The following is a 12,608-nucleotide window of genomic DNA, read 5'->3' as shown; positions in this document are numbered from 1 at the left end:
CATCTTAGTGACATAAATGTAAAAAGTGTCAAAAATAGATACAGGCCTACAGCACAGATAGAGTATCTCACCTGGTACTCCTGGGGGAGTCTTGATATATTTGCCATTGAAGTGTTGAATGATGGCCTCACATTTCTCTGTTGACTCCATCCTGCAGAGGGAGGGTTATTTCAACTCATCACTAAAAGCACATCCCAGTGAGTACAAAAACAGCAGGTGTCTCATATAGTTCAAAGCATGGAGTTTTTGTCTATTTCCTACCCCTTATTGGCCACCAGAGGGCTCAGTTATTACCATTATGTAACTGGAAAACAAAGTTTGTCATTTTGCCTAAGCTAACGTAATTTGGATCTTTTGGGATCTTGGCCTCATTTATTGCATTGCGCAAGTTACCAAAAAAAAAGAAAAAAGCCTAACAGATTAGGATGTACCAGAACTGACCGCCTGTAGCCCCACTGTATACCAACCCTGAACTGCACACAGTAAATCAGTGGTTCCAATCTCCAATTGGGGGCTCCTGGTACTGCTGGGTTTCTATAATACCAGGTCTAACAATCGGAAAACAGGCTTCGCTGTTGACCATTGACCATGGTAATGGTCAATGGCTGTGTGCAAATTCAGATCAATTACTCCAGCCACTGAGGAGAAACGGGCAGAACCAATTTTGGCCTCACCACTATACCACGCACTACTACAGAGGTTTGTCAAATTATAGGAGGATTTGGCCGCCGACCCCATCTCAAAATATTTTGTTCCAAGGACCCCCCAGAAGCAAAGATTTGAGTTAAAAATATTGTTTCCAAAAATATATATATTCAAAGAATTGCAAAAAAAAAAACACGAAAAATTTGCAGACCTGCAGGCTGTATATCTGCTATTTTTGAAAAGCCAAAGTATAAAATAATGGTTATATCTAAAAAAAAAAAATCTAAAATGACACAGATGCGTTACCGGATTGAATGGTTAAACAATTACAATTACAAAGACACCCAGGTGAATTAAAACATCCTGGATGGATTGAAAACCAGCAGATTCAGGGGGTCATCATCATGAACTATCCACCTGTTTCCTAGGCTTTTCACTGTGTTCCACTTCCTGTCTCTTGATCCAATGAAATCCAATGAAACCGGTCAGATGACTAATGATATCCAATGAAATCCGACAGGAAGTGGAAAACACAAGGCCTAGGAAACAGGTGGATAGACTGGGGTATAGGGGGGGGGGATCGCTGCTCCCGATGCTTACCTGGCGAAACCGACTCCTCGGCTGGTTCCGTTGGCGTCTCGGAGGATGCGAGTAGAGATGACCTGGCTGAAGGGCTTCAGCATGTTCTCCAGCTCCTGCTCGTCCATGGACACCGGCAGGTTGGAGATGTACAGGTTGGTGGGGTCCTGCTCCTGTTGCTGTAAGGTAGAGGGGGGGGGGGGGGGGTGACAGTTTTAAAGGCTGATTGATATTATAATGAGTGCCACGTCCACGTCGCACCTTTCAGTCGAAGATATACGTTTATTACACGTCATGTCTGAATTAGGCTTAAGAACGAGCCGGTGCCGCAGTCCTTTGAAGCCGGATCACCCGGAGCCTTCGAAAAGCTGCCATCAATAGCATGAGGACGTTCATATGAGAACTTGACAGGAAGCGTTAAAGATTTATCATATTAGGGAGGGAGGGGAGGGTGGAGGTCGTCAGACAGCCAGAAAAACAGTCTTGGAACAGAGGGCAGAGGGGTTGTAATTTGAAGGCGGATTTCATATTGGCCCGGGAGAAGAGAAAAGCTGAGATGCCTGGAAGAAGTCTGGAGGTGGAACGAGATGGAGTCGATAGTGGTCTGGCTGGACTTCAGCTGAACCTCTAACCCCCCCCCCCCATCCTATTTCTTTCTTTTTCTCTTCTCCTCTATTCCTCCTCTTCTCTCTTCATCTCTCCTTCATTCGCCTCGGTCTCTCTCGCCCTATACCTGTCCGATGCTTACAAATTGTATAGATAGAAGACAGTCTCCGGCTAACTGCTTTTAACCCATTGAGACCTGAAGCCGATTCTACATGTCTCCTAAATCTCAACAGTATTCTGAAAAAACGTATGTTTCTATATCAGTGGTGCTCAATCTTTTTCATGTCAAGGACCCCCAAAATGATATGTATTTGGCCGCGGACCCCCATCAAAATGTTTTGTTCCAGGGACCCCCCAGAAGCAAAGATTTGAGTTAAAAATGTTCGCTTTAAAAATATATATATTCAAAGATTTGCACACAAAAATTCAAAAATAGCAGATCTACAAGCTCATAGCGCGGCACTCGTGCCGCGCTATGAGCTTGTATATCTGCTATTTTTGAATAGCCCAAAGTGTAAAATAATGCTTTTTAGCTCAAATCTAAAAATGACACACTACAGTTCCAGGTCTTAATGGGTTAATAGGACAGAGGGGACATGTGTCGGGGTGATGTGATATCGTGACTATATATTCTATGTATTCAGAGACCGATACAGTCCATTCAATGATTTAATTATGAACAGCATATATTCTATAATCATATTACATCCTGTCCATGGATTATGTAAAAATAATGACATAGCCTCACTGGAGAATCACATTTTGGACGAAGGCCTTTTGGGTGATGATTAGATCTATATAGCCTCATGCTATCATGGTCCCACAGGAGGGCCATTATGGCTCTACTTCCCCATTGCATTGTGTATAATGTGTCACTCACACGCATTATAGTCATATGAATGTGTTAATCCTGACCTTGAATTCCGGTGCAGGGACCGGCTGTAATCTGCTTGCATATATCAACGAAAATTATGCATCAAATCTTTGGATCGGAAATTCACAACCCTGCAAAGAAACTCTTTTGGACAGCTGTAGTGGTGCTGTCTTTTTTGTATTATGTTTTATTAAACCCTCACCACCACCTCCTCGAAACAAGAATTTGACCGAAAGCGATGATAGCTCGCAAAGGATAACCAATCTATACCCCCCCGAACCATTTTGCATATTCATTACTACAGTGTGCAGATGTGATTAACCCATTAAGACCTGAAGCCGATTCTACATGTCTCCTAAATCTCAACAGTATTCTGAAAAACATATGTTTCTATATCAGTGGTGCTCAATCTTTTTCATGTCAAGGACCCCCCCCCAAATTATATGTATTTGGGGTGCGGACCCCCATCAAAATATATTGTTCCAGGGACCCCCCCCCCCCAGAAGCAAAGATTTGAGTTAAAAATGTTCGCTTTAAAAAAATATATATATACAAAGATTTGCACACATTTTCATGATTTTTCAAAAAATAGCAGATCTACAAGTATGTATATCTGCTATTTTTGAATAGCCCAAAGTGTAAAATAATGCTTTTTTTAGCTCAAATCAAAAAACACAGACACAGATGCGTTCCAGGTCTCAATGGCTTAAAAACCTGTAAACGCATTTGGAATTAATTTACATGTCATGAATAATGCATGTGTAATTGCCGCGACCTGTGGTGAAGGTGATTCCTCTCACCCCCCCGCCCCCCCCCCCCCCCCCCTCCTCCTCCTCCACCTCCTCAGCAGTGAGAAGCAGCGATGAGGAGCCAACCCACAGGACCCTGTGCTGATGATTCAGAGTGATTCAGAGAGAGAGGGATCTGACGCAAGCTGCAAGCCGGGTTGTTGTAGGAAACCAGAGTCAAAACGTTAGCAAAGTTACTTTGTGAGTGAGACTGTGTGAATGTCAGCGTCACAGCTTAGCGAGAAGATCAGCTTTCCTGGGGGGTGTCAGGGGTGCACGAGTGTGTGCAATAATACATGTGTGTGTGTGTGCGTGCGTGTGTGAGCGTGCTCGGGCGTGCGTATGTGCGTGTGTGTGTGTGTGTGTGTGTGTGTGTGTGTGTGTGTGTGTGTGTGTGTGTGCGTGTGTGTGTGTGTGTGTGTGTGTGTGTGTGTGTGTGTGTGTGTGTGTGTGTGTGTGTGATAGCGATCCGGTTGAGGTAAGGTTGGTAGAGTCGGTGCATGCATGGGTGCCAAGTGTGCTATGAGCGTGTGTGTGTGTGTGTGTGTGTGTGTGCGTGTGTGTGTGTGTGTGTGTGTGTGTGTGTGTGTGTGTGTGTGTGTGTGTTGACAGGGCGGCTGGCTGGGCACAGGGCCCTGCTGACTGGGGAGCTGCTCAGACACTGAGTCAGACGCCACCAGAGAGAACAGACAGGGTCTTTGTGCAGAGTGCTCAGGGAGCAGGACCTGGGACACGCTCTCCTAACACCGTCGCTACACTGACTGCAACACACACACACACACACACACACACACACACACACACACACACACACACGCTCGCGCACGCACGCACACACACACACCTGCCCGTGTGGCCACATGAAACAACACATGCTACACCATGTGCATCCACAACATGCACTTGTTTGTGCTTGCATATAGGACAGTTCATACCCCAAAATACCCTGGTGAAGCATACACCCATGTGTGTGAGGATTAACCCATTAAGACCTGAGGCCGCTTCTACAAAAAAATCTAATTCCTAATATTTGTTCGGGAAAAAAATATAAAAAAATAATTTTCACGATTTTTCAAAAATAGCAGATCTACAAGCTCATAGCGCGGCACTCGGTGCCGCGCTATGAGCTTGTAGATCTGCTATTTTTGAATAGCCAAAGACATCTAAAGTGACACAGAAGCGTTCCAGGTCTTAATGGATTAATTGGCCTACCTACACTCATGAGCTATACTGTTCCGAGTAATAACATAACAACAACCCTCTCAGCTCTTAGGAGCTCTGCAGCCCATGGGGAGAAGCACAGCGGGGGAGATGGAGAATAAGTAGGATCACGAGAGCGTATGGAAAACACAGGAGAAGATCGGGTCGGAAGAACATAAAGCACGATCCATGCATGTCTAATAATAAGGGTGCCACGTTTTGAATTCCTAAAGCATTGGAAGTGAGTTCGCGAATGGCTTCCCCCCTCGCCAGGTTTCCAATGTATTTTTCCCCCCATAGGGTTTGCGTTTTTATGCTGAGAATAAGGTCTGTGGTTATCATAAGTACACCCGTTAAAGGAATGCAATGCGATGCGAGACTATGCGGACTCGCCAACCCCAACTCGGGACTCCTGAATCGGCTGCTCTACACACAGCCCTCCTGTCTATTACCGGGGTCTTGTGTCTAGTTGTCACGGTCCGCTCCTCGGGCCGTGGACTGACTTTATTATTTAGACCTTCCTGCCCTTATAAGGTCTTGAACTTATTAGGCCTTTATTCTGTTCTCTATCTATACTTGTTATTCTGTTACTCTGTTGTTGTTGTTGCCCCGCTTTTATTCTGTACCTTATTTTGTAGTCTTGTTTCCCGTTCTGCTTAGTTATTGTTACCTGTCTTGTCTCGCCAGTCCTCTGATTAACTCTGTCTTGCACCTGTGTCCTAGCCTATCCCTGCGTTGATTGTCAGTTAATTTCACCTGTGTCCAGTTACCGCGTGTCTATATATACTCCCCTGTTTGTTCAGTCCCTTGGTCGTTCATAAAAGTAAGTCACTGTTTAGTCATAGCCTTGTTCCTAGGTTGTGACGTTTTCCTAGTCCCCTCGTAGTCCTGTGTATTATTCCTGATCCTCTGTTTTTGGTTAATAAAACCCCTTGCATTCGATCCGCCCTGTGTCTGCCTCATCCTCTGCCTTTGTCCTGCGCTTGGGTCCTACACCTCTGACTCTGATCCTGACACTAGTGTTGTTAGCTCCGCAGTCGCGCCGCAGTGTGTCTACGTAGGTGGTGCGCCTCCTTTGCCTCCTAGCTGCACCTTTTGTTTGGAGGAATACATCACCCCCCAAATAACTTTTTTTCTATCATTGTACAGTCTTGAATTAACCCATTGAGACCTGGAACTGTCTCATTTTTAGATTTGAGCTAAAAACGCATTATTTTATACTTTGGGCTATTCAAAAATAGCAGATATACAAGCTCATAGCGCGGCACCGAGTGCCGCGCTACAAGCTTGTAGATCTGCTATTTTTGAAAAATCGTGAAAATGTGTGCAAATCTTTGAATATATATATTTCTAAAGCGAACATTTTTAACTCAAATCTTTGCTTCTGGGGGGTCCCTGGAACAAAATATTTTGATGGGGGTCCGTGGCCAAATACATATCATTTTGGGGGTCCTTGACATGAAAAAGTTCGAGCACCACTGATGTCGAAACATACGTTTTTCAGAAAACTGTTGAGATTTAGGAGACATGTAGAATCGGCTTCAGGTCTCAATGGGTTAATGGATAGTTTTTGCTTTCTCACGTTCTTTTACAGTGAATGAAGAATCCCAAAAAAAAGAAGAAAACACTTGATGAATTGAAGATGGAACGGCAAAATCTACATCAAAGATCTGTTTATAAACTCCCACAGTGTGATCCAAGGTGTCCAGTAACCAGTCGTATCCTCAGTACTCCCAAGACACGATGAGCATGCCTGCGTTTGCTGTTGTAAGTCTTGGACCCCAATTTAGTTTTTCGCTTAATCAAGTAAAGAAAATACTCGTATTGATTGAAGTGAAAAGAATCTCAATTTTAGTTTTTGAATTCTTCATTCACCGTGAAGGAATGCAACAAAAACAAAACATTATGCATGAATTGAAGCCTTCACGGGGTGAGTAATTGATAGAAGAAGAAGGGGGGAAAAAATCAACTGTGAATGTTGAAGCTGTTTTGTGCGGTCCTGCATTTTTATTAATTGCACGTGTGTTTCAGAAATCATAAAAAGCGTATTCATTTCTGGTGATTATCTTGTTGCTCCAGAACTTATTTTCTTAATTCATCCCAAATCCAATGCAAAGATTCCATTGGAAATGTGCAGAGTGAACCCATGGCGGCGGTAACATCCAGGTTGGCCTAACTCCTTCCTTGTTGGCAAAATCATAGTTGAAACGTCTTTCCTTTAAGCGCCAAAGAATAACCAAGTTCAGACTCTGCAATGTGAATTTTGCCCACATGTGCTACACATTTAGTTCTGCCCAAGGTTCTCAAGAGCAGTGGTTCTCAAAGTGCGGTCCGGGGACCCCCAGGGGTCCTTGGGGGGGTTCCAGGGGGTCCCCCGCAAAAGTAGTAAATAACATCACAATCATTTTAACCACGTTATCCATTTATGCGTTGGCTATTCAAAAGTAGCAGATCTATGCAAGCTTGTACATGTGCTATTTTTGGGCACTTTTGAAAGATATCGACACACCTGTGCCAGGGATTCATTCAAAACATTTTTAATTTATTTTTCCTATCGATTACACACCCCATGGAGACTTGAATTAATGGATATTTGTTTTGTTTTGGTCGCATTCCCAAGCCAATAATTTGATGACCGGCAGCGGTTCCGGTAGGAGACACAAAGATTCTCCTTTGTGTCTACTACCGGAACCGCTGCCTACCGTGACCGCTGGTCATCAAATTATTGGCTTGGGAATGCGACAAAAAAAAAGAAAATCCAAGATTTCAAGTCTCCATGGGGTGTGTAATCGATAGAAAAGAAAAGTGAACTATCCCTTTCAAAGAATTTAAAAACCAGTCCACCGCCTTAGCGTGGAGAAAAACGGAGCAGCGCTCTCTTACCTTGGCCATCTGAGCCTGCACGCCACCCGCCTTCAGCGCTGTCACAGCTTTCTGAGCTGAGGCCGGACTGTCAAAGTCAACAAAGCCATAGCCTGCAGGGACCAAGACAGACATACAGCAGACTTTAATACCTTCTTCAACAATGGGAAATGCATACTATGGGGATTCTTTGGGCACAAGCATGTCATTGTCTCCTCCGACGAGAGACAGGTGGATTACCAAGCGCTACCTATACACACACGTCACGACGCAGACCTGTGGGATTACAGGGTTTATTGCACATCTAAAGCATACAGGCACAGTGGGATTAACCCCTTCTATCCGGGAACGCACCTGTGTCATTTTAGATTTTTTAGCTATAACCTTTGTATTATACTTTTGGCTATTCAAAAATAGCAGATCTACGAGCTCGTATCGCGGCACTGTGTGCCGCACTATGAGCTTGTAGATCTGCAATTTTTTTTTGTTATCGTGAAAATTTTTGTAAATCTTTGAAAAAATATGTATTTTTAAAGCGATTTTTTTTTTACTTAAATCTTTGCTTCTGGCGGTCCCTGGAACAATTCTTTTTCATGTCAAGGACCCCCCAAATTATATGTTTTTGGCCGCCAACCCCATCTCAAAATATTTAGTTCGATGGACATCCAGAAGCAAAGAGTTTGAGTTAAGAATGTTGTTTAAAAAATATATATATTATATATTCAAAGATTTGTACAAATGGCAGATCTACAAGCTCATAGCGCAGCACTCGCTGCCGTGCTATGAGCTTGTAGATCTGCTATTTTTGAATAGCCAAAGTATAAAATAATGGTTCCAGCTCAAATCTAAAATGACACAGACGCGTTGCCGGATTGAGTGGGTTAACATAACTTCGTTGCTGTCGGGCAGAAACCTTGTAAGCTATCTCCAGATTTCTTTTTTTTTGGTGTTTTTTTCCCCTATATTAATGGCGCACGACAGTGTGGCGAAGCTTGTCTATCTGCTATTTTCGCTATTTGTTTTTAAAGACGGGGTGCCATGATTTTCAGTGATTTTTCCCCCCTAAAACATAATCATCAGGTATTATGTTTATACTAGGAGGAAGATTTTTTTTCAAAAAAGTGTACAGAGAGTGTTAAAATTATGTTTTTATGTGGACACGCCTCCAGTTTATTAAGTTTACCTGGTTCTCACCTTAGCACCTCCCACCTAAACCGGTTCCTCCGCCTCATCCTACAAGACTGTCCTAGTCCCTCCTCCTCCTCATGCCCCACACCTGTTGTGTTATGATAATGAGGGGGAGGGTATATTTCTACTGCGTCATTAAAGCGCTGTTTTTCTATTGGCACGTTTGACCCTCAAGGTTTCAGCCTCCAGGAAGAAACCCCAAATAGTCAGAGAAGACATAAAACACCATAAAAACACCACCAGGGGGCTTAATGAAGTTCTATCAACCTCATAGACACATGAAAAACAGAAAAAGTGCAAAAACGTGGCAGCAACTCTTTAAGAACTGAAAGTGAAAGTAGTTTATTCTGTCATTTAACCAATGAAAAGTATTAACAAGAGCTTGTGACTAAGTAATAACTACAATTGTATCCGTTGGAACACAGTGTTGATTTTGACAGCAAATGTTTATTTCGTTTTAGTCATAGTCTTTGGAATAAAATTCCATTTAGTTTTAGTCATATTTTAGTCATCTGAAATGTTTTAGTTTTTGTCTAGTTTTAGTCGACTAAATATCATAAGATTATAGTCGACTAAATCTACAGTTGATTTAGTCAACTAAAAGGTATTTTGGCTTTATTGATGGAGTCGTAATGCCTGATTTTACACCTGGTTGCATGCTGAAAATAGCCATGACGCGTTGTGAGCTTGTAGATCTGCTATTTTCAGAGCACAACACCCAGGCGCAACCAAACATAAAATGACTTGTCTTTTAGTTCTACAGGATCTCTTCTCCACTAGGCCCACACTAACATTTTAGTCTAGTTTGTATTTGTTGACGAAATTGTCAATAATATTTAGTCTTAGTTTTAGTCGTCGTAGCTTAGTTTTTATTTAGTTTTTAGGTTTCGGTTTTCGTCAGTGAAAAAAGGTAGTCGACGAACATTTTTCGTCATGGTTTTAGTCGACAAAATCAACACTGTTGGAACACAAGCTATTTCTTACTGAAAAGGAATGGTATCGTACATACAAGGTTTCCCCCTGACAGCGACGTGCTGTTTGCAATGGATCCACCAAGTAGCCTCAAGTAGTATCAAGTAGCGCTTTATTATAGAAAATGCCACATAAGCTCAACTCCTCACCTTTGCACTTGTTGGTGGTTTTATCCAAGATGGCCTTGGTGGACACAATCTTCCCATACCTGGAAAACATAACGATTGATTGCTTGAGAAATAGTGCTTTCAATGTGTACAGAAACTCTGTCCCTTTGATATTAGCACCAAGCAATAAATAGGATTATCTACACTGAAAATGCAACATGGACTTCATTCTGAAAGATGACTGAATTATAATTCATTTAACACATTCAGCAAAATGAGAGCTGAATAAAATAGCATCAGCTGAAAGTAATTGGCGGGTGTAGGAAAAATGTTTTTTGAAAGAATGTGGGACACAAATTGAGTGAAGCCAGGGTAATAACTGACGGATATGCTGAAAGAACTATGGATTCTAATATCTTATTCGTTCCAACGCTGCTCATGTGTTGTCGATATGGTCTAGTTGTATCTCAGGGGAAATACACAGTGACAGGGGCCATATTTTTTCGAAAATGATTGTCTCCGCATTTTCCGAACAGCATCACAGTGCATTGTCAACAAGAACAATTGTTCCATTGTCTGGCTAGTTGGCTGAGCTATAGGTACGGGTGCAGACGTATAGGATAGGCCCTGGCATGGGCCCGACCGACGCTGCTGCGCTGTGTGCTGCGCTCAGAGTAGTAGTGTTGTCTATCAGCTCCCATCTCTTCAGGCATGTGCATGCAGTGTAATCTGATATGCCTCTCCTTGGCTGTCCTGTCCATTGCTGGCTCCCATCCACACTCTCACTCTGCTAACAGGCTTCTCTGTAGGCAGCATTCTTTTCCCTCAGCTGGGTCCTATCGCCCCTCCTGTTTAACCACACGAACCAGGCTAGCTAGTATCCCCATTCTGGGGGGGGGGGGGGGAGAAATTAGCAGATCTACAAGCTCACAACGTGTCGTGTTGTGAGCTCGTAGATCGGCCTATTCTCGCCGAAGAGGTTTGGTGTGTAAAAAAAAAGGGGGGGCCTAGTGTTGAGCGCTGGGGGGCTCTGGGCAATATATAGGGTTTATGTGGTTAATTTTAGATCAACTGGCACTTAAAAAAAAAAAAGGTAGGCCTACTTGAAAAAGGGGTGACCGGTTGATTGTTTCTGATTGGCTTCTATCAAGGATTCAAGGCTTCATGGGGTTTGCAATTGATAGAAAATAAGTCATTTTTTGGGTGAACTACTCCTTTAAATAGCTCTATATTCTGATAGTACTCACTGCTATAGAGTGTTTGTTCAGTAAAAAGTAGGGATGTCCGATTTTATCGGCCTCCCGATATTATCGGCCGATATTAGCATAAAAATTGATATCGGGAAAATATCGGTATCGGTTTTTGAAAAAAAAAAAAATTTTTTTTTTTTTTTTTTTTTTTTTTGATTTATAAATAAGTTACAGGAGTTCTTACTGTATATGGTGTGTGTGATATGAAATTTGAGCTTACCCTAATCACAATAATCCCCGCATATATCGGTATCGGTTGATATCGGTATCGGTAATTAAGAGTTGGACAATATCGGTATATCGGTTATCGGTAAAAAAGCCAATATCGGACAACCCTAGTAAAAAGGAGTCTCCCATGTCTCTCCAGCTCTTTATTAAACAGAAAATACATTTTCAGTGCTCTCTCCTGATTGGCTTAAATGTTGTCACCTACCTGAAAATGTACTACAGTATATTCAGTTTACTAGAAAGCTGGAGAGACCCCTGTGACCGAGCAAATGTTCTGTAGCAATGATTACCATAAAAAAAAAAAATATATATATAGATATATATATATATCACTTAACCTACCTTTAAAGAGTTAATAGATTGACTAGAAGTATTTACAACTAGTCCAGTTAAACAATAATTGGATTGTTTATGAAAAGTATCAACTGCAAGCGTTCACACATTTTCTAACACTTTCCCGATATCACACCGATGCCGAACATGTTGTTGAGCTTTTCATTTCTCCTCTCACAAAACCACCGTTGGCCACACATAAACATGTATTCGGTGACAGAGGAAACAACTGAACTGAATTCGTCTGCAGTGTTGGTTCTTGTATTATGCATCTGACCTTTTATACAACATTACTATTTCATGTCACATTTCTCCATGCCATACATACACTGTATACAGTAGTAAGGGTGTGCCGTCGTTCCAATTTCTACACATTATTCTTTCCAGGAGCAACCAAACCAACAATGAGTTTTTACTGTAGTCATTGATTTGAATGCATGCTAACGTGTTAGAGTGAGGATATTACTCTGTGTGTGTGAGCTGTGAGCCCTGCCCTGCTTATACGCAGTAGAGATGCCTGTTTAGTGAATTCAGCTCCGATAAGCTGGGGCTATATGATGCAGAGCGATGAGGGGTTTGGGGGGGGTGGTGGGGGTGGGGGGGGGGGGGGGGGTTGGGCTGGGTTGCGTTGGAGACTCAGCCATGTGTGAGAAGAGAGCGCAGTGTCCAGTGGGCCCAGCAGCCCCAGCGTCCATCCATGGTCAACGACCCGAGCTAGAACTAGAGCTACGGTCAGCCTTCAAGAGAGACGCTGCAGGGGCCAGGGATGCAGAACCAACTCCCCCCACCGCCTCCCCACCACCCACCCACTCCCATTCGTCCATCCCTCACTCCCTCCACACACTACATATCTCACCACTTGCATAGAACAACTCACAGTTCTGTGAGCTCCATGTATGTGGGGGAGGGGAGCCAGAGCAGCAGCGCTTGGTTTCCTGATAGCAAAGCACGCCTTTCCTCTTGTCCGAACCCACCG

The 12,608-nt window shown here is 43.0% G+C and overlaps 2 protein-coding genes across 6 annotated transcripts in view; both read right to left on the bottom strand.

The window, feature by feature from the left end:
• Nucleotides 1-12,608, bottom strand: part of esyt1a (extended synaptotagmin-like protein 1a) — a 349,848-nt gene that overhangs the window by 184 nt on the left and 337,056 nt on the right. The gene's annotated exons all lie outside the window — the stretch shown is intronic.
• The window catches only part of rbms2b (RNA binding motif, single stranded interacting protein 2b), a 36,354-nt gene that overhangs the window by 13,155 nt on the left and 10,591 nt on the right, over nt 1-12,608 (bottom strand). For all 5 annotated transcript variants that reach the window (XR_014601688.1, XM_084069522.1, XM_084069523.1 and 2 more), the window contains exons 3-6: nt 9,864-9,922; nt 7,576-7,667; nt 1,246-1,403; nt 72-151 (exon numbers count right to left, since the gene is read on the bottom strand). Coding sequence is in view for 4 of the 5 variants with exons in the window: in XM_084069522.1 (XP_083925648.1) it covers nt 72-151; nt 1,246-1,403; nt 7,576-7,667; nt 9,864-9,922 (389 nt within the window). In the remaining variant the exon portion in view is untranslated. The remainder of the gene's footprint in view (nt 1-71; nt 152-1,245; nt 1,404-7,575; nt 7,668-9,863; nt 9,923-12,608) is intronic.

The sequence above is a fragment of the Gymnoscopelus microlampas genome (genome assembly GCF_963454915.1).
Source record: "Gymnoscopelus microlampas genome assembly, chromosome: 10".
Classification (NCBI taxonomy): domain Eukaryota; kingdom Metazoa; phylum Chordata; class Actinopteri; order Myctophiformes; family Myctophidae; genus Gymnoscopelus; species Gymnoscopelus microlampas.
Note: the sequence above shows the minus strand (reverse complement) of the source record. Positions and strands in the feature narration are given on the sequence as shown.